Here is a 25,708-nt window from a genome sequence, read left to right as displayed (position 1 = left end):
AGGCTATAGAATCGTCTCTGCTAAGGGTTTTTATATTGCGTGGGCTCTCATACTTCTTCTAGGATGAACTAGTACTATTTGATATGAAGCTTAAAAACTACTCTTTGACAAGAGGACATTTGTTTGTGTATTCTCTCTTATAAAAATTAAAGTATAGCAACCACAAATTTTTAGGAACTGCCAAAGGGAGAAATTGATAGCAGACCTTTTGCTTTGATTTGGGGTTTTTTTTTTTTTTAAACCCACGAAACCAAATATTCACTGTTAAGACGTTTCTGACCAGGATTGATACTGCCAGCAGCTTTTCTTTCACTCAAAGTTGCTAGTGTTTTCTTTCCTGTTCTAAGCCTGACTTGCTGAATTTAAATTTCAAAATAGATGGCTCAGTGGAGGGGCACAGACTACCTTATGACCTAATATCAACTGATCTCAGTAAAATGGGAGGGCAGAGGTCTATCAATCATGGTACCTCTTCTCTCTATAAGCCTCATTGTACTGAGCTTCTTCCAACCATTTGATTTTTCTTAAATCAAAATTGTCTCCCGATATGCATGTGGAATAACTGCTCAGAATAAACCTTATGTTCAAATTTTGTTGAGTTTCGATTATTTTCAACAGAACTCAGTAACATGAAAGGTAATAGGATTATTAAAAATACTAGATGAAGTTCTAGAAATCTGAAATTTCAGAACGTTAATCTTAACAGTGTCAAAACTCTCTTTTTTGATGTTCTTTCTCTCTTTTTTTTTGGATTTAATTAAAATATAATCACACTCCCTTTTTCAATGTCACAAAATCCTTTGCACTTGATTAAGCTATGGAGTGTGGCCTGGAACACTGACATGATCATAGGTGCTTTGTGTTTGTTTTATTTTATCTTATTTTTTGGCAGATAGAGGGAGAAGTTCCACGTTTGGAGAGTATGCAGCTGGTATGAGGATTCTCTAAAGGCAAAAGTCTTGGGAGTCTGCTCGACAGAAGACCTGACCTTTAGTATGGCAAATAAGAGCATGGACTTTGGAGGCGGATGGACCAGAAGGTTCGAATCCAGTCCCTAATCGCGTCTCAGTTACAGTATCTTAAGCAAGTTACCTATTTAAGTCTCAAGTCCCTCAACTACACAGTGGGATTAACAATAATAATACCTATCATTCAGGGTTACTATGATGCTTCGCTGAAATAATAAATGCCCATGTCAAAGGGCTAAGCAGGAACCTGCCTCACTTTTCAGACTGAGTTTAATCTAATCTGGTTGTACATCCTGAATTCAGGGCTGAGATCACCAAGGAAGGCTGCACACAATGACGGTATCACTTTCTACTCCTTCCTCCCATAATTTCCTTAAATATAAACTGACCCTAAGAAACCTGAAATTTATGTACCTTGGCTCTAACTGAATAGCATACAGTATCATATAGTACTTAAAAAGAGAATTGTCTCCAACCATTATCACATAAGCAACAGATAATTTCTTAAAAAATGGTGAAAAAAAAGCTTCAAATTCTGAAATTCCCCGTATTAATGGTTTTGAAAATTAAAATATTGTTATTATTTAAACAATAGCACAACAATGCTGAAAAGAAAATGTTTAACTTCTTAGCAGGGCTGGCTCTGTGATCCAGAGAAAATTCTGGTCTCCATGTTATTTTAATGAAAAGCTTCTATCACCAAGGTCTTAAAAAGCACTATATAAATATGGAATACCATCCTAGTGATAAAATTTCTACGAGAGGAAAAAAGTCAATACAAATACTTTATGCATAGAGATAGTTATCCTTACTAACGCCAACGACCAGAGAGACAGAGACCAGACCCAGTGCCAACGAGGAAGGAAAAAAAGCACAATATTTGAAGGGAAAGGGGCAGAAAGTTTACTTCCTTATGCAAATCTGAACAGCCTCTTTATCAAGTGTCCAATTATATTAAATAAATCAATGCTGCCTATCTTCCAGTTACCAACAATAGAAATATTATGAAACCACCAGGATAATTTTAAAAATAAGATATATACTGATTGCTTAAGAAATAAAGGTATGGTCTTCTAATTCATGAAAACTTTTGTTATACTGACCTCAGCTCTAGAAAACATAAATGTTAAGATTGAGAATAGTAGAAAAGTAAGTACATCTGTCCTGAACCTGATCAGGGAAGGGAAGTCAGACACACTGCCTAATACCTACATGGTACAATCAACAAAACCCTACTTCAAATATGATCATCTCTCTACAAACATGACAAATATTAGTACTCAATTATTCTATTTATAGATAAATAATTAATCAGTCACCCAAAAACAACCAAGGTACCCAGGCGTCAAAATAATCTAAAATTTGTCTCCGGGGAATAAGCCGAATGCTGTCTGAATCAGACATTTGAATAGCTGACTGAGATTTTACCTCTTATTGGGTTCAGGCTTTAGGAGCAATCCTCAGAATTATTCCAAAGGACTGTATTTAGCAGCAGATCCAGCAGGATACAAGATCTCGGCATTCCGTGTAAACGCTAACAGATGGATTGCAGTTATCCTGGCTCAGACCTTATCCACCACAGTATATCCCACAGCAAAGCTTCACGGCACTTTCAGGCTCCAGCCTCTCCGCAGCAGTTTCCTCGTCCCTGTTTGTGGTCCCTGATCAGCCCAGTAGGCTTGTACACGCGAATGCCCCGAGCTTAATCGTCCTCTCTCAGCAGGCACTGCTCTGCCACACCACAGAAACGCCCAGACCTACGCTCACACTTGCAGAACAGGCTTCACCAGTATAGCTCCACCCACCAACTTCACACAGGTGAACACTTCCTGCTCAGAAATGACCCCTGTAAAATTGATACTTAATTGTATATTTTAATTCTTCAAAAGTTCCTCATTATTCATTTGTTTACATATTTGGTATCTAGGTAGGGAGAGAGTGTATTCAATTAAAATGTTGGCATTTTAGGCCCAAGTAAAATCAGGAAAGTAATTTATCAAACTAGGAAGTGTTGCCAGTAAAAGCCTGAATCATGAAACTAGCAGCAACAGGCTAAGAAAGCATATCAGATCTTTTAATATCTTTACTGATACTGAGCAGTGATTGTTATTCCACTAACACGTATTTAAAAAGTATCCATTTATACTGCTTCTGTGTGAAAAAATCTGAAAAGACAACAATCCACTTTGCAATTATGAGGGGAAAAAATTAGTTTTTTTCAGACTTGAAAATCCAGAATTAAGCAGATTTTTCACGAGTATGACCTCAATAGGGCGCCTACCAATCTGTTGCTGTTGAGTTGATTCCGACTCATAGCAACTCGGTAGGACAGATTAGAGCTGCCCTATAGGGTTTCCAAGGAGCAGCTGGTGGATTCAAACTGCTGACCTTTTGGGTAGCAGCCAAGCCCATAAGGCCCCACAGAGTGTCTAGGAGTTAAATATTAAATAACGTTACTCCCTTGTGTTAACCCAATTAGAATTATTTGAAGAAATAAATGAGTTGAAAGATTGGCATATTTTTTTTTGTTCTAAATAACTTTTTACTAATACCAATGTAAATTTCAGATTCAGATACTTATTTGTCTTTGATTAATTAACAAAGCAGTTTTATAATGTTTACCATGGGCCAGGCACTACTGTTAAGTACAAATATTCCTCATTATAACTCTACGAGGTTGACACTATTATTGTCCCCATCCTACAGGTGAGGTAGCCAAGTCAGAAAGGTTACGCAGTTTGCCAAGGTCACACAACAAGTATCAGTGGATCTGAGATTCCCAGGAAGTATTTATCACACACCATGCCAAACTCTTCTGCTAAAGGCTGAATTCATTCTCTTCTTCCTCTCTGAACACAGCTCTGAATATAACATTTTTGGTAAATGTTAGGCCACAATAGGAAAACAACGAATTGATATGATCTTACAATAGAAAAGATCACAGAGAATTCCAATACGTGGTAGGAACAAAACGTGTTAATTTTTACCAATGGAACAGCTGTGGATTTTCAGGTTTTTACTGAATACAAAATGAGTCTCTTAAAGTTTATTCTTAGTGGAGAAAGCAAAGTCACCCTTCTCTTCTTTATTTTTAAACTAAAAATACCTCTTCTTCTGCCTATGTCTTGTTCATTACTAAAGACAGCAAGAGAGGGTGAGGGAAAGAGACAAGTAAGGAGAAAAAGTAACGAAAAGAGAGAAAGAAGAAAGAAGTGGGGAGAGAGAGAGACAAGAAAGAATACATCCTATATAAAAAACATTATGGGAATGCTTACTGCAACTCATTATAAGCCCCTTATATTACTGAAAATATGAGCATGCATGTTGTTGTTATTAAGGTGCCATCAAGTCAGTCCCCAACTCATGGTGAACCCATCCATGTACAATGGGATCAGACCATTGTGATCCACAGGGTTTTCACTGGTTGATTTTTTAGAAGTAGATCACCAGGCATTTATTCCTAGTCTTAGTATGAAAGCTCAGCTGAAATTTGTTCAGCATCACAGCAACACACAGGCCTCCGCTGATAGACAAGTGGTGGCTGTACTTTGACCAGGTATTGAACCCAGGTCTCCTGCATGGAAATAAAGAACTCTACCATTGAACCACCACTGCCCCATAAACACAGATAAAAGTAACTAATTCCATAGTAGTTGCCCTGAATGTGGGAAAACTACAGAATTAATGATAATAACTCTCACCTGAAACCCAGAAGTCAGATGTGTACCATATTAAAAATACATGAAAAAAAATGAATGCATGCAAAAACTGGTGGAACTGGAGTAAAGTCTGTACTCTAGTTAATTGCACTGTGATAATGTTAATTCTTGGTTTTGATAACCTACTACATAGTTATGGAGATGTTACCATCGGGAGAAGTTGGGGAATGGGTGCATACAATTTTTACAACTTCTTCTCAGGCTATAATTATTTCAAAATAAAAAGTTAAAAATACAAGGCTGACTGCAAAGTAACTATGCTATGTCTTCTAAAAAAAACGCTATGTCTTCTAGTGACTGCTTATTACATAGGAGAATTCGCTTGTCATTTTTCCCTCATATTTAACAAAAAGTATGGAGGTTATCCACCTGTGAAATACTAAGATGAATTGTTGTGTGGGTAGGAGGGGCAACAAGAGAACTCACAGGATAGGCAATGGCCACGTTTCAATCATTCAGTTATAAAAATTACCTGAATGATTCAAATAAAAATTGACAATATGTCTGCAAATTCTCTCCATGTCCAAAATATATCCAAAATCAGACCACGTCTCAACCCTGGAGGCTACGACTGCTAACCAAAAGGTCGGCAGTTCATATCCACAGGTGCTGCTTAGAAACTCTATGGGGCATCTCTACTCTGTCCTGTAGGGTGGCTATGAGTCGGAATTGACTCGATGCCAATGGGTTTGGTTTTTTGGTTTTGATCCTGGTCTAAGCCACCATCATCACCTGTGTGGATCATTCCAATAGCCAACTGCCAGTCTCTAGTCTTCTACCATGTCCTCTCCTACTCTTAACACAGAAGCCAAAGTGATCCTTTGACAAGGTAAGTCAGATTAAACAAATCTGATCAAAACCCTCTAATGCCTTACTGTCTACTTGTAAGCAAAAGGCAAATCTGTAGAGTGGCACACAGGGCACGAGGAGTGTTTGATCCCCTTTCGCTTTAACCGCATCTCCTCATCAACAGCATCTTCTCCATATGGTTTGGCCAACCTGACCTTCCTACTGGTCGGTCCTTCACCAAGCCAGGCATGCACCCAGCACAGCACTGCTGTATTGCCATTCTCTCTCCCTGGAAAGCTCTGCCCCCAGATACATGTACACCTACCCCCTCAGCTTCTCCAGGTCTTTGTTCATTAATTTACTAAGTAATTAATTAATCATTAATTAATTTGTCTGTTAATTCTAATGAACCCTTCTATGACCACCTGCTTTAAAATCATCTCACATAAACAACATCCCAGTACTTGCTAACTACCATCTATCTCCCTTTTCTGCTTCATTTTTCTCCACTGTTGTTGTTAGGTGCCCCTGACCAGGTTCTGACTCAAAGTGATGCATGTATAAAAAAGGAAATGCTGCCCAGTCCGGTCATCCTCACAATAGTAGGTATGGTTGAGCCCATTGCTGCAGTCACCATGTCAAGCCATCTCCTCGAGGGTCTTCCTTTTTTTCGCGCACCCCCACAGACGCCTATTTTTCTCCATAGTACTTATCAATCATATTTTATATCATCCTACATATTTTACATGTTTATCTGTTTCTCATCATACCTGAATATAATATCCCAAATGGCAGAATTTCTGTCTCTTGTGTTCATTGTTTTAGCCCTAGCACTTAGCATGCACTCACTAAATAAATAATTGATGGATGAATAAATACTGGAGATGACCAAAACAGAAAAGTGGCTTGACTTAGGGCAAGGAGAAGACTGATTAGAAGCCTACTCCTAGTACTGGCTAAAGGGCATATGAGGGTTGAGAAAACATTTTTGATAACTATTATAGAAATTGTTCATGTTAATGATTATCAGTCAAGAACTGTTTTGGAGCATCCGTTATGTATAAAGCATGCAAATTATCATCAAACAGACTGACCATAAAACAATTTAGGTTGGGAAAAATGACACCCAAAAAGTGTATCAAATTCAAAACGAGGTAAGTCATTGGCATACACTATTCCCAAAATGTGCTCTTAGGACCAGTGTTACCAATCTCATCGGGGAGTTTATCAGAAATGCAGAATCCCAGGCCCCACCCCAGCTCTACAAAATCATGATGACAGTTTACAAAGACCCCTCAGATGATCCGAATGCACATTCCTTCATGAAGGAGATAGTAAGTCATTTCAGGAATGAGAAAGATCTTAGAAAAGGGAGAAGGGAACCCAAAGCATATTAGGAGAAGAATAAAGAAACATTTTACTAAAGCTGAATGTAGGGAAAATAGGCTACAAAAGATTAGTTAGTTCTAGTGCTTGCGGAGCACCTTAAACTCTAGGCTATGGATTATGTATATTATTTTGGCAAACTACCAAACTTTTCTGAAGGTAAGGGTTACAAGATAAAAGCTGTATTCTAAAAATGTATTTTAGTACTAAAACTCAGGTGGCTTAATCCAACAGGCATTAATTGTGCATCTAGTGTTATACTATGGGGAGACAAAGACAAATGAGACATACTTTCCACTAGTGACCAGACAGCAATTAAAGGAGCAGGTGAAACAGCTGCTATTAGTTTTAACTAGGAGAGGGGCGGGGCTAGGGTTAGGGAGGGGCGGGGCTAGGGTTAGGGAGAGATGGATCAGGGGAGCTGTCATGGAAGACGGAGCTTAGGGCCTGAGTCTTGAAATATAAGTAGAATTTCAAGAGGTCAAACCAGGGAAGAGAGCAGTTCAGGCTGCAGGGATAGCAAGAGCCAACAGAAAGCTATGAATCCATGCGCTATGTTCAGGGAGTGCTGCAAGTCCAGGAGGGGACGCGGAGTGAAAGCCTAGAATACAAGACCGGAAAGGGAGAGTCTTTTAAAATGCCATAGTAAAACAGAATCTGGAGCTATGTTTTGATGAGAAAAAACTGAAAGTTTTTTTTAATTTTAAAAAGGCATTGGGGACTATGCAAATATCATCATAAAAGGCTGAAAACAAAACGAGCAAGTTAAGTAGGCTCCCCTTAGCAATTCTCCACTTCAGATCAACCCATCTTCCGTCCTAATTTCTGTTCTGTTCTGCTCATACAGGCCTTCTGGAAATGCCCATGCAATTTTTATTGTAATAAATTCCTATTGTAATTTTTATGGGGTTGCTGTGAGTGGGAATGCACTCAATGGCAATGGCTATGGGTACAGTATCATAATAGAAGTAAATGATATTAAATAAATACTTGTTTTGAGAGACAGAACGACAAACATGATCTCTAGTCAACGTTCTATAGTGGGAAGAATTCTGGGTTTTGAGTGAATTCATTCCAGATGTGTCGTTAATCTATAGCAACTGCTTGGACCAGTCCTTGGCACACAGTAAGTACTATATACATGCTAGCTACTATTATTGTCATTAGATGTCAGAAGGCTTCAATATGTTCTAGCGTGTAAACTCAGGCAAATCTCTTAACCTTTTGGAGTCTCAGTTGATTCATTTGTTTAAAAAAAATGGGGGGGGGTGGTGGGATAGAAAAATATTCCCTACACCCACCTACCACACAGGGTTGTACTGAGGCTCAAGTCCCAATTTAAATAATGGAAAAAAGTATTCATAAACTCTAAAGCGCTTTAAAAATATAACACGTTGTGAAATTGTGGCTGTTTTTCCCTGATTCACAGGGAGAAAATACTATCCTGCCTTATATTCAGGAAGAAATCTTCCGCATGTGTTCTAGTGTTTCTGATTTTAACGTCTGATTCTTAAAGTATTAGCCTCCAGAACACAAGCAGGCATATGCTCAGTGTGAAGACTATTTGATACAGCGTTCCACATACGACAAGTAAAAACCTGGACCTATTTTACCTGACAGAGAATGTTTGGTCACTTCAAACTAAAGTGACACGTAAAGAAACATGGCTACAAGGAGGCAAAGTGCTGGAAACTCAAAAAGAGAAAACAGAAACAATTTAAAATCAAACAAACACAAATAAAGAAAAAAAATGTAATTAGGCAAACCTGCAAAGAAAACAATCAAATAAGCAAGATACTAAAGGCCCCACTTCCTAAAAGAACACTGTCATGGATTGAATTATGTCCCCCAAAGATGTGTGTATCAATTTGGCTGGGCCAGGATTCCCAGTATTGTATAATTTTCCTTTATGTTGTAAATTCTGTCTCTACGATGTTAATGAGGGAGGAGGGGTGACAGTTGTGTTAGTGAGCCAGGACTCGATCTACAAGACTGGATTGTGTCTTGAGGCAATTTCTTGAGATATAAAAGAGAGAAGTGAGCAGAGAGACAGGGAACCTCATACAACCAAGAAAGCAGTGCCAGGAACAGAACATATCCTTTGGACCTGGGGTCCCTGTGCTGAGAAGCTCCTAGTCCAGGAGGAAGATTGATGAGAAGGCCAACAGAGAGAGAAAGCCTTCCCCCGTAGCTGACACCTTGAATCTGGACTTTTAGCCTACTTTACTGTGAGGAAATAAACTTCTCTTTGTTAAAACCATCCACTTGTGGTATTTCCATCATAGCAGCACTAGATAACTAAGACAAACACTACAAAGAATTTATTTCAAAACTATACTACAAATTCAGGTTAATTTATTAGGTTATAAACGACTGTCTTAGTCATCTAGTGCTGCTGTAACAGAAATACCACAAGTGCATGGCTTTAACAAACAGAAATTTATTCTCTCACAGTCTAGTAGGCTGTAAGTCCAAATTCAGGGTGTCAGCTACAGGGGAAGGTTTTCTCTGTCAGCTCTGGAGGAAGGTCCATGTCATCAATCTTCCCCTGGTCTAGGAGCTTCTCCATGCAGAAGCCTCAAGTTCAAAGGATGGGCTCTGCTCCCGGCACTGCTTTCCTGGTGGTATGAGGTCCCTGCGTCTCTCTGCTTGCTTCTCTCTTTTATATCTCAAAAGAGGTGGGTTTAAAAACACCATCTAATCTTGTAGACCTCATCAATATCACTGTCTCTAATCCATCTCATTACATCACAGTGATAGGATTTACAACACATAGGGAAATCACATCAGATGACAAGATAATAGACAATCATACAATACTGGGAGTCATGACCTAGCCCTATTTTGGGGGGACACAATTCAATCCATGACAACCACTTTTTAAGTAAACATTAGGATCTTACCAGAGTTACATATGATTACTAAGTCCTCTCCACAAGTGAAAGCTTCAGCTACCTCTATGTCTGCCAACCACAACAGCAATTGGCTGTGATCACAAAGAAGACAAAAACTTATGATGCAAACTCCAAGTAACTGTCCAGTGAAGCTCCCTCCCCCACTGTGGTTCCAAGTAAACTACTGTAATTCATGCATTCGGTGATATACTGTGATATATATTTATTCTAGTAAATAATATGTTTAATAAGCATCTCTATAAACTAAACCTAGTTTCAGCTTGGAAACTATAAAAAAAATGACATAACATAACACAGTAGATAAACATAATGTAATAAATAATAACAGCTGCCATTTATTAAATATTCAGGGGCTTTAGGCTTTGGACAGGGTGAAGTTAAGGGAGATGACAATCTATTTTTTCCTATTTTGTAAAGTAATAAATGTTCACTGTAGAGAATTTGAATAAATTAAGAAGCAAATAGAGGGGGGAAAAAAAAGAAAAGTTTCTGGCTATGTTTACCATTCTGTTCCCCTTCGAGTTACGTATATGGCCTCCCAGATCCTCTGATGCTGCACTCACAATGGGATCATGTTGACATACTTTTCTGTGATTTCCTTTTTCATTTTACAACAGGTTAGTGGATATGCCTCTCCCTCATTCTATTCTTTCATGGTATGGAAGTACCGAATATATTTTGTAAATGTGTTTCCCCACATTTCAGCATTAAAGCAATGCTGCAAAGAATATTCACGTGGATGGGAGGCATATTAAAAAAGATGCTGAATAAAATACAGCCCCTCCTCAACGATCCTAACGACTCAGAAGAATTCTTACCACGTTGAGCACAGAAAAGTATCTTTCTTTTGCTTCTTTATCCCCTTCCATTACTTTACACAAAAGTGTTACTAAAATCAACCTCAAATATCACAGTTTTTTAACAGAAAGTTTTATTGAAAATGACACATTCAGAAAACTGTGTAACTCCTATGAATGACTCAATGCATTATCAGAAAGCAAAATTTTCTGTACAATCATTTCCTGGATCAACAGAATCCTCTTCTACCATCCCAATCATTTACCTCCTCTCCAAAGGTGACCATTATCCTAACTACTAACATCCCAGCATAATTTTGAGTGCTATGACTTTGAACTATATATATGTGACTGTTTGTGTATGTGTGTTTATGTATGTGTATATGTATATAGAAGTCCCTGGGTGATGCAAATGGTTAACATGCCCAGCTGTTAAACTGAAAGGCTGGAGGTCTGAATTCATTCAGAGGTACCTTGGAAGAAAGGCCTGGCAATCTACTTCAAAAAGATCAGCCGCTGAAAACCTTATGGAACACAACTGTGCTCTGACACACACAGGGTCTCCATGAGTTGGAGACAACTCAATGGCAACTATCATATACCTAAGAATGGTACTGCAGCACCACAGGGTATGTGTGTGTCAGCTTTAGTAGATAATGTCAAACAATGATTGAGTTACACCCCCACTAGCAGTATTAAGAGCTCCCGTTACTCTACATCTTTGCCAGTTTGTAGTACTGTCACTCTTGAATTTCAACCATTCTGGTGGGCGTGTGCTATGGTGTCAATGAGGGTTTAATTTACATTTCCATAAAGACTAATAAGGTTGAGCATCTTTTCATACAATTATTGAGCAATTTTGGTATTTTCTTTTGTAAAGTACCTGCTCACGTTTTTCAACCATTAAAAAAAAACACTGATTCATCTGTTCTTTTCTTATTGATCTTTCATGTATTCTAGTTAGGAGACCTTTGTCAGATACATGTACTGCAAACATTTTTTCTCACTCTGTGACTGGCCTTTTCATCTTAATAGCATATTATGATGAACCGGAATTTCTTAATTTTAATTATTAAATTTTCTAGTTATGATTAAAGTTTTAGGTCTAACCTAAAGTCATGAAGATACATACATCATGAAGATATTCTACTGTATTATCCTCTGAGAGTTTTACTGTTTTACCTTTCATATACAGATCTAAAGAAACCCTGGTGGTGTAATGGTTAAGTGCTACGGCTGCTAGCCAAGAAATTGGCAGTTCAAATCCGTTAGGCGTTCCTTGGAAACTCTATGGGGCAGTTCTACTCTGTCCTGTAGGGTCGCTATGAGTCAGAATTGACTCGACAGCAGTGGGTTATACAGATCTACAATTCTTCTGCAGTTAAGTCTGTATAGGGGGTTAAACAGGGTCAGGTTTCTCTGTCTCTTTTCTATACAGAACCCTAACTGGCCTAGCACCATTTATTGGAACAACTACCCTTTTTTCCACACTGCTCTGCAGTGCCACCTGTGTTGTATATCAGGCATGTGTACATACACAGGTTTGTTTCTGGGCTCTGTTCTGTTCCCTCATCTATTTATCTCTCCTTGCATCAATACTAGTCTCTTAAACACTGTAAGTTCTGACAGCTATTACAGCAAATCTGCCCACTTTTTTGTTGTTCTTCAGAATCGTCTCGGGTATTCCTGACTCTGCATTTCCATGTAAATTTCAGAATCAGTTTGTCAATTTCCACGAAAATTGGGGCATTTATCAGTAACCCTCCCCTGTTGAGCTCTGAACTCCAATTTTGGTCCCCTTACCCCTGTGACTTCCTCTACTCTATCAGCAGATCCTCTAAGTGTCTCCATAGGCTGGGCTCACCACTTTGGGTTTCCTTCTTCTACTTGACCTTGGTTCAGTAATTGTTTACTGCCTTATCAACTCTCCAGTGCTTCAAAGAAATATTTTTATATTCCTGTCCAACTTTTCTAACTGTTCTGAGAGGGAAGGTATGTCTAAATTCCAGAAGTTCATGTCCCAAAAGTAAACTTTGCTTCCCAGTCTCATCCCTCCCTTCCTTCCTTCCTTTCTCTCTAGGGGAATAAGTGGATGATACGGAAAGATGGGGAATTTCAGCACGGAAATTACAAAAAAGAACCAAATGTTGATTCTATAAATGAAAAATATATGAACACTGAAGAATTTATTAGATGGGCTTAAGAGAAGGCTACACAGCAGAGAGAGAAGAATCAGTGAACTTGAAGATAGGACACTGGAAAGTATCCAAACTGAAACAAAAAAGAAAATGGAGTGTGGGAAAAGAAAAAAAAAAAAAAAACAGAACAGAGAGTCTGTAATCTGTTGAACACTATCAAAGTGCATAAACCCATATGTAAAGGAGAGGAGAAAGAGAATTAGACAAAATAAATACTTGAAAGATAATAGCTGAGAAGATTAAAAACTTTAAGGAAGACATCAGTAAGTAGATCCAAAATGCTCGGTGAACTCCAAAGCAGGATAAACACACACACACACAAACCATGTGCTTTCCCTTCCTCTTCCCCCATCTCAGTCTCAGCATCTTCCATCAAACAAGGCCCTATGCTGACTGAACTAAAGGTCAGTTTCTCATGGACAAGCTTTCACCTTTCTTCCTCTGTCTTCTCCTCTTTGTTTTTTGTTTGTTTTCCCTCTCTCTCTGAATCTCTCACTTTATTTTTAAAGTACCATGGACACTTGCTATGTCAATCAGGACACTGTGACTAACTAATTTCATTTTTGCATATGAAGATAACTGAACATGTTGAGAACCTTAAGAACAGGCCCAAGAGGACATATTTTCTGTTAACCTGGTTACGTAATAGTATAGGTAGCTTTAAATTTTTAGTCTCAAACTATAGCTGCTTTTTTCGGATTTGGCATACAGCAGTGACAGATGGCAATGTTAAAAATAAATAGAACATCCAAGTTGTTTATACTGTAGGCAAAGACAGTTTTAAACTGTGAAACAAGCCTGAAGCTGATAGAATTCACATTTTCCTTTTCAAAATGTATTAAGGATGCATAATTCCAACCCTGCAAAGCTGCTCTCAAAAATTAAAAGATAATACATTAGTTTTTGAAGGTGATCTAGTTTTTAAAATATTATTACATATATAAAATTAACCACGAAGAGAAACCTATTTTTCAAAACTCTCAACAACTGATGAACTTTCCCAAGTTTCAAAAGCTTCTGGAGGTTATCACTGTTAGAACTGTCAGTTTCCCCTTCAAAACTTTTATTTTAACACCATTATTAAAATAATTTTGATTAAAATCATTTTAGAAATTCACTTTATAGTACATCTTCAAGTCAAAATTATCCAAGATGATAAGTAACTCATAAAATTGATAGTTTACACCATAAAAATGCATAAAAGCAACATACAAGAAATCACAACAAATTTTTGATGTTAAATCTTAATAGGATCAAAGCAGTGAATGAAAGTTTTAAAAAAAGATGATCATCTCAATAGACACAGAAAAAACATATGACAAAATCCAACATTTTTCATGATAAAAACACTGAACAGACTAGGAATGGAAGGGAACTTTCCCAACCTGACAAAGGAAAAGGACACCTGTGAAAAGCCCACAGCGAATACGCTTAACGGTGGAAGAATGGATGCTTTCCCCCTACGAAAAGGAACAAGACAAGGGTGTCTGTTCTCCTTACTTCTATTCGACATAGTACTGGAGGTTCTAGACGGGGCAATTAGGTAAGAAAAAGACTGGGAAATATGATTTTAATCAGTTTGTAAAATAACCACACTGATGAAAAAGACACTCACCCGGTTTTGGCACAGAGTTGGTCACTGACTGGGGAACCTTTTGGTTAATTAACTCAACACAGTGTCCAGGGAAGAGTCCCACCTATGAAAGAAAAGAGGCAAAGAGAGGATTCTGAACCAGAGAGCTGACCAATATGTGAGCACTGCCAATTGAATTCCAGTAATGTACTCCACAGTCCCTCCCCAATGATTCTATTATTCCAAGATTCTAAATAACAGATCTGCCAACTACCCAAACAAATAATAAAACAATCTGTTGCTAAGAGTATACAGTAATATGTTGTATTTGTCCAAATATCTAGGCAAGGCTTCTTTTTTAGACTTTTAATGTTCCAAGCCTTTTCTATACCAATTAAAATATTTAATCTAATAAACTACACATGCAATAGATATAATTTTTACCTCTTTATAATTTACTTTGCTGAAATATCAACCTGGTTGTATTGACATCAACTTATTATGTTTATTATCCTATGATTCTTTAAAAATCAACATTAAACCACAATTCAATTTTTTTTTTTTGGTTATGTTTTTTGTGAATTTTCTCTTCCCTCTCCCATAGGCTTCATGAAAAAAAAAATGACTTAGGATTAAAATAAATTTCTGAAACAGTCAATGATATAAAAAGCCTAGTTAGTCACTGCTGTAAAAACTGGCAATGGGCAGGAAAGGGGGAAGTAAGAGGAGAAAACAGCCAATCTCAGCAGTGGAAACAGACACTGGACCTTGAAAACACACCACCTTGACCTTGAAGAAGAAATGCTTGTGTGGCTGCAGGTAGGATCCTAAGAAGGTGTATTTAAAAAAAAAAGTCTATGCTCCAGATCACCCAGTAATACTATGTTGTCAGGGACCGCAAGCCAGCAGAATGAATGCAGAGATAAACAGCCTGGAAACAAAAGTAAGAAGCAAATCTTGACCAATATTTATACATGTTTCCTGAGACAGAAACATAACTGGGCTGCCCTGCAGCAGATGTTAAAGCTGAAACATGAAAACGACATCACTTTCTACATCCCTCTGTTGACAGACTCCAGGGAAAAATGGGATGGCCTTCCAAGTACATGAGTCATTGCGAAGTTCTGAGCTATATAATTTCCATCTGCGTGGGATTATTTTCACATACTCATTTTCTGCATTCTTATTTCAACTTCTGGATCAGTGTTCTATAGTGGTTCTTAAATTACGAAGATGTAACCAGTGATCATGAGCTAAAAAGAGTTTATTAATAAATTATGATATTTGTTTGAAAGGTTTGAATTTAGGATTCTTAAGGCCTCTATGCATTGTCTTCCAAAATGACGCTTAGAGATTTGTGTTATCGGTGAGATTCTGTAACATTCTATTCAATCTCCTATCTAACTAAACAAGTAGAAATTCTTCCATGACTGGCTAGCATCAGCTAAGAATCAACTTGAAAAATCCTTCTTGTCGTCTCTCGTGAGAAGAAGTGTGGCATAATGGTTAACAATGCAGACTCAAGAGTAAGAGCACCTGGGTTCAATTTTAGGTTTGCCACGTGCTGGGCTCAAGTTTCTAACCTAACCTCTCTGTGTTTCAGTGTCTTCATCTAAACATAATAATGGTCCCTAGCTCATAGAATTAAGTGGATTAGTGTAAGTAAAATGCATGTAGTCAGCATTCATAAATGTTACCTATTATTATCCCGCCACTCATCTGTCAGTTGTTATACTGTGGTGACCTGAGTATTTCTGTGATGCTGGAGGCTATGCCACCAATATTTCAAATACCGGTAGGGTCACTCATGGTGGACAGGTTTCACCAGAGCTTCCAGACCAAAGCAGACTCAGAAGAAGGACCTAGTGGTCTACTTCTGAAAAAAATGGCCAGTGAAAACCTTATGAATAGCAGTGCAACACTGATATAGTGCTGGAAGATGAGCCCCTCAGGTTGCTGCAACGATGGGCTCAAGCATAACAACAATTGTGAGGATGGCACAGGACCAGGGGATGGCACAGGACTGGGACAGTGTCTCATTCTGTTGTACACAGGGTCTCTACGAGTCAGAACTGACGTGACAGCACCTAACAACAATGACAACATTGTTACCCCAGTATGTGGGATACTAGAAAACCTAGAAGGCTCTAGGTCCCCCATCAATTGGATATGACACAAATTACCATCTTCTGCATGTGTGTGCTTAAATTTCCTCTCTCAAATAGCATTCTTTCCATAAAATTCTCGTCCAATTTATAAACATTTTCTGCAGTTTGGTCTAGAGAAAGTACCTAGCCTAGTTTCTAAACTCTAATCTCTTTTAGCAAACAATAAAAATCAGTTTTCTACCACTTCCTCACAAAGCCAGAAGAAAGCTTAACAAAAATCTTTGAGGAACTATATCGAATATATTAGTTGCATTTTCACCTTTTAAATTTGTCTCAATGCATTAGAGAAAATGCTATTGCATACTATTGCATACTATGTAGACCTCTGAAGTAGGCACATCTAACACTATCTCCAGTCCTGTCTCTTTTGCCTGCCTTTATTAAACCCACTAGCTAAACATTCAATAACACTCTAAATACTCAGTATTCCAGACTCCTTGCTTTCAGGCGTAGTCAAGGCACATGTCCACACAACACTACCTCTTCTTCTTTCTGCTACAAATGCAGGTGTCATGATCGGTGCTGTAGCAGCTACTTCTTGTCCGTTAGAGAATCTTAGACACTTTAGCCTGGTATCATTAAGCTGCTGACTCAGCAGTAGCAATCAGCCGCCTTTTCTGTTGCTTGCAGCCAAAAGCATTGCAAACTGTTAAGGAATCTGTCACAAATTCTATAAATTTGTGAAAGGCAAATAGATTATATTTTCCAGTTACAAAATTTCCATCATAAAAATGAAACTATGTTATGTTGAAAACACTACACACAAGAATATAACCAACTCTAAAGTCTAGATAATGAACATTTATACTTTTCTCTCACTTAATTTTTTGTGCTGAATAGATTATATATTGTCTTTTCCTCATATTTGTTGTTGATTTTGTTTCTGCTGAGTCTTTTATTTTTTTCTTATATTTGAAATTTTGATGTATAGGATAGTTTCTTTCCTTTGTGGTTACCTTATTATTTACCCCCATTTTTCTAAATTTAAATCTAACTTTTATTTCTTTGTATCACCGTACCTTCCTCTCCATATGGAAGGTGTATGACTACACTTCTTAGTCTCTCTTTATTGTTTTAATGTTGTGTTCTTTTACATAATAACATTGCTGTTTCCGTTTTGAGCGTTTTTTTATCTTGATTTATTTTTGTGATTTCCCTATCTGGGTTGACATCTGATTGCTCTGCCCAGTGTTCTAGTCTTGGGTTGATACCTGATATTATTGATTTTCTAACCAAAGAACTCCCTTTAGTATTTCTTGTAGTTTTGATTTGGTTTTTACGAATTCTCTAAACTTCTGTTTATCTGGAAATATCCTAATTTCACCTTTATATTTGAGAGATAGTTTTGCTGGATATATGATTCTTGGTTGGCAATTTTTTTCCTTCGATTTTTTATTTAAGTCATCCCATTGTCTTCTTGCCTGCATGGTTTCTGCCGAGCAGTACGAGCTCATTCTTATTGACTCTCCTTTGTAGGTGACTTTTCGTTTATCCCTAGCTGCTCTTATAATTCTCTCTTTATCTTTGGTTTTCACAAGTTTGATGATAATAGGTCTTAGTGACTTTCTTTTAACATCTACCTTATGTGGAGTTCGATTAGCATCTTGGATAGATATCTTCTTATCTTTCACGATATCAGGGACGTTTTCTGCCAACAAATCGTCAACAATTCTCTCTGTATTTTCTGTTATCCCTTCCTGTTCTGGTACTCCAATCACTCGTAGGTTATTTCTCTTGACAGAGTCCCACATGATTCTTTAGGTTTCTTCATTTTTTTGAATTCTTTTATCTGATTTTTTCTTCAAATATATTAGTGCTAAGTGATTTATCTTAGAGTTCACAAATTCTGCCTTTCACTTGCTTAATTCTGCTCCTCTTTCTATTGAGTTGTCTAATTCTGTAATTTTATTGTTAATCATCTGAATTTGATTGCTGTCTATGGATTTTTCCAGTTTATTAAATTTTTCATTATGTTCCTGAATAACCTTTTTAATTTCTTCAACTGCTTTATCTTTGTGTTCCTTGGCTTGTTCTGCATATTGCCTCATTTCCCTCCTGATGTCTTGAAGGGTTCTGTATATTAATCTTTTGTATTCTGCCTCTGGTAATTCCAGAAAGGCAGTTTCACCTAGAAGATCCCTGGATTCTTTGAGAGCTTGTTGAGGCGATCATGGTCTGTTTCTTTATGTGACTTGATATTGACTGTTGTCTCTGAGCCATCTATTAAGTTATTGTATTAGTTTATTTTATGTTTGCTTACTCTGGTCGTAGCTTCTTGTTTGTTTTGTTTTGATATGCCCAAATGTGTTGCTTGAGTGAGCTACCTTGATTATTTTCACCTTTGGAGCTCTGACTTCTTGTCCCCAGATGGCTAGAACTGTTATCAGGTATATCAGTCTAGGAGTCCATTCACTTTTCTTGTATGAATTCAGGTCAGGTGGCCAGGTAGCTGATCATCAAGTGTGTGGTACCAGCTCTGTCCTACAGTCTTAGAGGGGCCGGGGTGATTGGTGTAGGTACCGGTATCTGGTTGCAGCAGGGTATCACACTCCGAACAAGGCAGGGGGCTGAGAATCATCCAAGTGTCTCTGAGGAAAGCATGTCCCTGTTCCCTAGAACGTACAGGGGGGTGGACTCTGCAGAAGAACTATGGGCACACAATGTTTCTGGTTGTAAGGACTGGGAGGTACCAGTTATCCTTGGACCCCTGTTGCAGATGGCTGGGTGACCTGAGTGGAGCCACCAGTCCTTAGGCCCCTGATGTGGGTGGGTAGGTGAGGACCCTGTTTAATAGGCAAAGCAATGTCAAGCATCAAACACCCACCTCTCCACTGCACAGCTGAAAACAGTTGTAGTCTGCCAACAATGGCCTATTCTCCTGAAACAGGCCCACACAGGTCCATGCAGAGGGGAAAGGTACTCAAAGTCCACAGACTGTTTATGCCTGGACAGGAGCCACTTCTGTCCTGCGCTCCTCCGGTTGATGGAACTGGCAAATTATCTTTTCCCCCAATTGCAAATTTATTCCTTCTCTGGGGCCTGGAGGATGGCTCTAGGCACTCAGCAGGGCCTATCTCAGGCCCAGGGAGATCAGCCACTGAAGCCGGCTTGGGGGCAGAGGGCGCAGTAAAATATATGCACGTACTTAGCTTTTGCTGAGAGCGCCATTCTACTCTGGTTCCGGAGATGTAAGTAGGCTGTGTGGCTGGCTGCTTCTCCCTGAGGTACCTGCGGCTGAATGCTAGTATCAGTCTGCTGCAGTCGCTCCAGGGAATGGTGCCTGAGGGCTCCCTGCGATTCAGGTCCGGTAACTCCTCTCTGCTTCTGAACCATGTCTTCTTCCCCCTGCCCCTCAGTTCATTTTCTAAGCTTGCCTTTGATGTTCAGGGCTCCTAGTTTGTCATAAATATACTCATTTCACTTGTTTTTTCGGATCTTTGTTGTAAGAAGGCTTCCCGGAAGCATCTGTCTATTCTGCCATCTTGGCCCTGCCTCTCTATACTTTTCTGATGAAATACTAATGCTTGTAAAAATGATACTTAAACCTAATTATTTCACCTAATACGAATAATTCTAATAAGCTCAAAATGTCAGAAGTTAGAAGTGACTGGAACTCCGACTATATGATCTTTGAACTATGTCATCCTGTTTCATATTTTATTCTTTCTGCAGCAACGGCAATTTCTAAAGCTTCTTAAAATTTATACAGCTGGGAAGGACAAGGAGAATCGCAGGGGTCAAAATGAGATTCAGCTCTAGTAAGAGGGGGGAAGAGAAAGAAAAGAACAGCATTTAGGGCCCACAGGGGCTGAGGAGAAGATGATGAAAATACAGCAATAGATGGAAAAAGACAATGTAAAGATCAAGCTGGAAGGCATTGGGTGTCCCAGGAAATCGATCTACAGGAAGGAGAGGGAACCTTCAGTTTGGTAGTTTATTTCCTCAATGTTTGAGATACAATGAGAAGCCAGAGACGTTATTATAACCCGTGGCATGCAGGTAAATGGTTAACAAAGAGCTCTCCAGGGTTGGGGAACATCCGGATTTACAGCATTGGCCAGTGTCCATGGTGCAAATACTCCCATCCTGCCTCATTTCAAGCTACCAATATGACAGCACTGAACAGAGAGCTGAAAGAGATGCAGAATAGCAGGCTGTTATATATTATTTCTACCATACAGATCAACTAGGTGTAAATAACCTTAAATAGTAAATGTGGTAAAATAATTACAAAAAATGTCTATTTATTACCTTTGTTTTTAATACAAATCATTTAATTGTAAATTTATATATCTTAGCTTTTTAAAAATGGCTGTGTTTAACTACTGGGCATGAAAATTTAAAAACTTTCTCCAGCTCGCCACTTGTTTGTATCTAGACATTTGGTCCTGTTCCTGTCCCACCTTTAGTAGCACTGACAGGTTTTCACCTTACACAGGTTTGGCTTTTGCACTAATTGTATATGCTTCATCCTCTGACTTCAAGAGAATAAAAAGAGATCTAAAAGGAACAGATTGTAACCAGACTCTTCTGATCTTCTACCTTAAGGATACGCTCAAATACAAAGAAAACCAGGTTTGCCTTCGAAGGTGAGTGTCCTGAAACTCAGAATGTTAGATAAGAAGCGACTTCTATAAAATCCGGAAACCCTGGTGGTGTAGTGGTTAAGTGCTACGGCTGCTAACCAAAGGGTCGGGCAGTTCAATTCCGCCAGGCGCTCCTTGGAAACTCTATGGGGCAGTCCTACTCTGACCTGCAGGGTCACTATGAGTCGGAATCGATTTGATGGCACTGGGTTTGGTTTGGTTTTGGTCTATAAAATCCGCATGGAGCTTTGGTAACACTGGGCATGTAAAAGAATCACTGCTTCGCACAGATCCTAACTCTACCTGTAACTGCTAGAACACCCAAAACCTAAAAAGGACTTTCAACGTAACAACAATGTAAAACTAAGACAAAAAAATTCCTATTCCTGTTGGAGGGAATGTCAAGAAACTGCAATTCTCATCCTTTGCTGGTGGGAAAGCAAATTGGTACAGCTGTTGTCAAAAACATTCTGGCAGTTCCTCAAAAAAACTAGACGTGGGGCTGCCATATGACCCAGCAATTCCACTCCTAGGTATATACCCTCGGGTTCTAATAGAAGTGACATCAACAGACATGGACACCTACGTTCATAGAAGCACTATTCAAAATAGTAAAAAGATGGAAATGACTGGAGTACCCATCAATGGATGAACGGATATGAAAATGCAGTACATACAACAGAATATTACTCAGAGATAAAGAAAAATGAATTCCCAAAACATCTGGGAACCTGGATAAACCTGGAGGACATTATGGTGAGTGAAATAAGTCAGTCACAAAAAATATATATTTTAAGTTCTCACTTTTATGAAATGACGGGAAGAGGCAAATATACAGAAACTAACGTTCATTAGTGGTTACCAGGGATGGGAGGGGAGGAAGACTCACTCTCTAGATAGCAGACACTTGCTAATTTTGATGAAGCGAAAGGTAACACTGAATGAGGGTGAAGTGTGCATAACTTCATGAAGGTAAATGGCAACACTAAAATGTACACAAGAAAAAAGGAGCTGTTGGTAATTGCTATGGCATACATAATTTTGAAACAACAGCAAAAACTACCAAAATGTGTTATGTGCAGGTATATATGCAGGTATGTAGGTACACATGTGTATGGGTATGCATACGTGAGTATGTATGTGTGTATATAGGTGTCTGTGTATGTACATATTGGAGGACTCTGTGAGACTTCTGCCCTGAGATATTCTTCAAACCTTGAACTGAAATTAACCACTGAGGTCACCTTGTAGGTAAATAACAGATTGGTTCACAAAATATCACCTGTAAGTACTGCGCTCCTTTTAAAAATCACCTATGAGACACCAAACGGACAACAATTACTTTAAAACAAAGATGAGAATGTAAAGGGGACAGGGAAACCAGATTAAGGGAAATGGCACAACCAGAACGTAAATAATGAGAATGTCTTGCATTGTAAGGTACATAACGAATGCCCCTGAACAATTTGTGTAGAAATTACTGAACAGGAAGCAGCGCTGCTGTGTAAATCTTCACCAAAAACACAATATTATTTTTAAAAAACCTACTCTAACGGTTTCTTTTTTAACTTACAGCCATTGAAACTTTAGGGTTGGTGCCGCTGCGAAAATATTTCTCCCCCAAGATACCATGCAAATTTTTTAAAAATAAATTTTACTGTGCTTTAAGAGAAAATTTGAGAACCCTGGTGGCGTAGTGGTTAAGAGCTTGGTTGCTAACCAAAAGGTCTGTGGTTCGAACCCACTAGGTGTTCCTTGGGAACCCTATCGGGCAGTTCTTCTCTGTTGTATAGGGTCGCTGTGAGTTGGAATAGACTCAACAGCAATGTTTTTTTTTTTTTTTTCCCATTAGGTTTAAGTTTAGAGCTCAAGATAGTTTCTCATTCCCAAAAATTTATGCACATATTGTTTTGTGACATAGATTGCAATCCCCAGTGTGACAGTACTCTCCCCCTTTCCACCCCAGGCTCCCTGTGTCCATTCATCTAGCTTTCTTGTCCCTTTCTGCATTCTCGTCTTGCTTTTGGGCAGGACTTGCCCATCTGGTCTCATATAGTTGACTGAATTAACAAGCACGTTTCTCATCCGTGTTATTGTTTTATACGCCTGTCTAATCTTTGACTAAAAAGTGGGCTTTAGGAGTGGTTTTAGTTCTGAGTTAGCAGAGTGCCCGGGGGCTGTAGTCTCAAGGATTCCTCCAGTCTCTGTCAGACCAGTAAGTCTGGTCTTTTTTTGTAAATTTGAATTTTGTTCTACATTTTTCTCCTGCTCTGTCCAGGACTCTCTGTTGTGATCCCTGTCAGGTGGTCACTGGTGGTAGAATGTGCACCATCTAGTTCTTCGGGTCTCAGGCTGGTGGAGCCTCTGGTTCATGTGGTCCTTTAGTTCTTTGTGCTAATATTTTCCTTGTCTTTCGTTTTCTTCCTTCTCCTTTGCTCAGGACAGCATGGGACAAACAGATGTATCTTAGATGGCTGATTGAAAGCTTTTAAGACCCAGACACTACTCACCAAAGTGGGATGTAGAACATTTTCTTTATGAATTACATTATGCCGGGGCCCTGATAGTGCAGTGGTTAAGAGCTATGGCTGCTAACTAAGAGGTCAGCAGTTTGAATCCACCAGCTGCTCACTGGAAATTCTGTGGGGCAGTTCTACTCTGTCCCATACGGTTACTATGAGTTGGAATCAACTTGACAGCAATGGGTTTTTGTTTTTGGTTATGTTATGCCAATTAACCTAGACATCCCACGAGACTATGGTCCTCTGACCTCAGCTCAAGGTGTCTGGATGTGTCGATGAAGCCTTTGCCTTCATCAAGTTGTGCTGACTTCCCCTATGTGTGGTGTCTTTCCCTTCACCAAAGTTAGCACTAGTCTATAACCTAGTTAGTGATTTCCCCTCCTGCTCCTTATCCACCCTCATAAACCATCAAAGACTGATTTTTTCTGTGCAGAAATGTTTTCTTGACTTCTTATAACAGTGGTCTCACAAAATTATTTGTCCTTCTGTGACTGACTTATTTCACTCAGCATAAAGCCCTCCAGATTCCTCCATGTTGGGAGATGTTTTGAGGATTCACCATTGTTCTTTATTGTTGTGTAGTATTCCATTGTGTGTATGTACCATAATTTGTTTATCCATTCATCTGCTGACAGGCACTTAGGTCGTTTACATCTTTTTGCTACTGTGAATAGTGCTGCAATGAACATGTGTATGCATATGTCTACTTGTGTGATGGCTCTTATTTCTCTAGGATATATTCCTAGGAGTGGGATTGCTGGATCATATAGTATTTCTATTTCTTGCTTTTTAAGGAGGCACCATATTGTTTTCCACAGTGGTTGTACCATTTTGCATTCCCACCATCAGTGCGTAAGAGTTCCCATCTCCCCACATCCTCTCCAATATTTATTTTCTCTTCTTCTGATTAGTGCCAGTATTGTCAGGGTCAGATGATATCTCATTGTAGTTCTGATCTGCATTTCTCTAGTGGCTCATGATTGAAAGCATTTCCTCTTGTGTCTGTTAGGCGCCTAAATGTCTTTTTTGGTAAAGAGTCTGTCCATATCCTTCTCCCATTTTTTAACTGAATTGTCTTTTTGTTGTTTAGGTGTCGAACTGTTTAGATTTTAGAGATTAGACCCTTGTCAGATATGTCCTAGCCAAATTTTTTTTCCCAGTCTGTAGCTTCTCTTTTTACTCTTTTGGTGAAGTCTTTTGATGGGTATAAATGTTTAGATTTAGGAACTCACGCCGGTCCCCTGGCCATGGATGCAGGAGTTATTCTCTGTTGTTGAGGGTTGGGTGCTGTGTGTGCGCTCTACCACTACCAGATGATCAGGGTGAAAGTGTCTGGGTTGTTGGTCACTGAGTGTGTGCTGCAAAGGCTCTCACCTCTCACTTACAGTCCTGGGCGAGCAAGGCTGTGCGGGGGTGTTTGGAACAAACACAAGTTTCTGGTAGGAGCAGTGGGTGATGAGGAGAGTGAGGCAGGGGCTGTTGGTTGCCCCTGGGTACGCTGTCCACTAGAGCACACATTGGGGTGGGTAGTACAGCCAGTCCTTCGGCACCCGGTGGCACTGGCTATGAGACTGGGGGTACCACTCATCCTCAGGCCCCTGTCACGGGCAGCTGGATGGAGTGGGCGGTACCACTGGCCCTCAGGCTCCCCACATGTGTGGCTGAGGTCCCTTCTTAGGGGGCAGGGTGGTGGTGAACGCCACAATCTGTGGCTCTCACTTGGCTGCTGTATGTGTGCTTCAGCTGGGAACCCTTTCTGCCTGACCTAATGAGGACGTGTTGTGCCAGCTTGGCCAGCAAGGCACTAGTGTGGACAACTGACTGCGGTGAGGGGCACTGAAAGTCCATGGACCCCCTGCGCCTGTGGCTGTGTGAAGGGGTGGGCTCCTTAGATCAGGCTGAGAGCTACCAGCTTAGAAGGCAGGGCAGTGTCAAATGCCACACATCTGCAGCTACCATGTGGCTGCTGTTGGTAAAAAATGGGCTTCAGCTGGGAACCCTGCCTGCCTTATGTCAATGAGGATGTGCTGTCCCAGCTCCGTCAGCAAGGCACTGGAGCAGGCGCCTAGAGAGTGTAGAGGGCGCTG

General features: G+C 39.4%; 1 protein-coding gene across 3 annotated transcripts in view; it reads right to left on the bottom strand.

Annotated features, from left to right (window-relative positions):
• ARHGAP32 (Rho GTPase activating protein 32) overlaps positions 1-25,708 on the bottom strand; it is a 416,313-nt gene that overhangs the window by 54,383 nt on the left and 336,222 nt on the right. For all 3 annotated transcript variants that reach the window (XM_010597126.3, XM_064268864.1, XM_023557053.2), the window contains one exon: positions 14,388-14,469. In XM_010597126.3, the coding sequence (XP_010595428.2) occupies positions 14,388-14,469 (82 nt within the window). The remainder of the gene's footprint in view (positions 1-14,387; positions 14,470-25,708) is intronic.

This window comes from Loxodonta africana, chromosome 15, assembly GCF_030014295.1.
Source record: "Loxodonta africana isolate mLoxAfr1 chromosome 15, mLoxAfr1.hap2, whole genome shotgun sequence".
Taxonomy (NCBI): domain Eukaryota; kingdom Metazoa; phylum Chordata; class Mammalia; order Proboscidea; family Elephantidae; genus Loxodonta; species Loxodonta africana.
The sequence above is the reverse complement of the archived record's forward strand: the minus strand, read 5'-3'. Positions and strand labels throughout refer to the sequence as shown.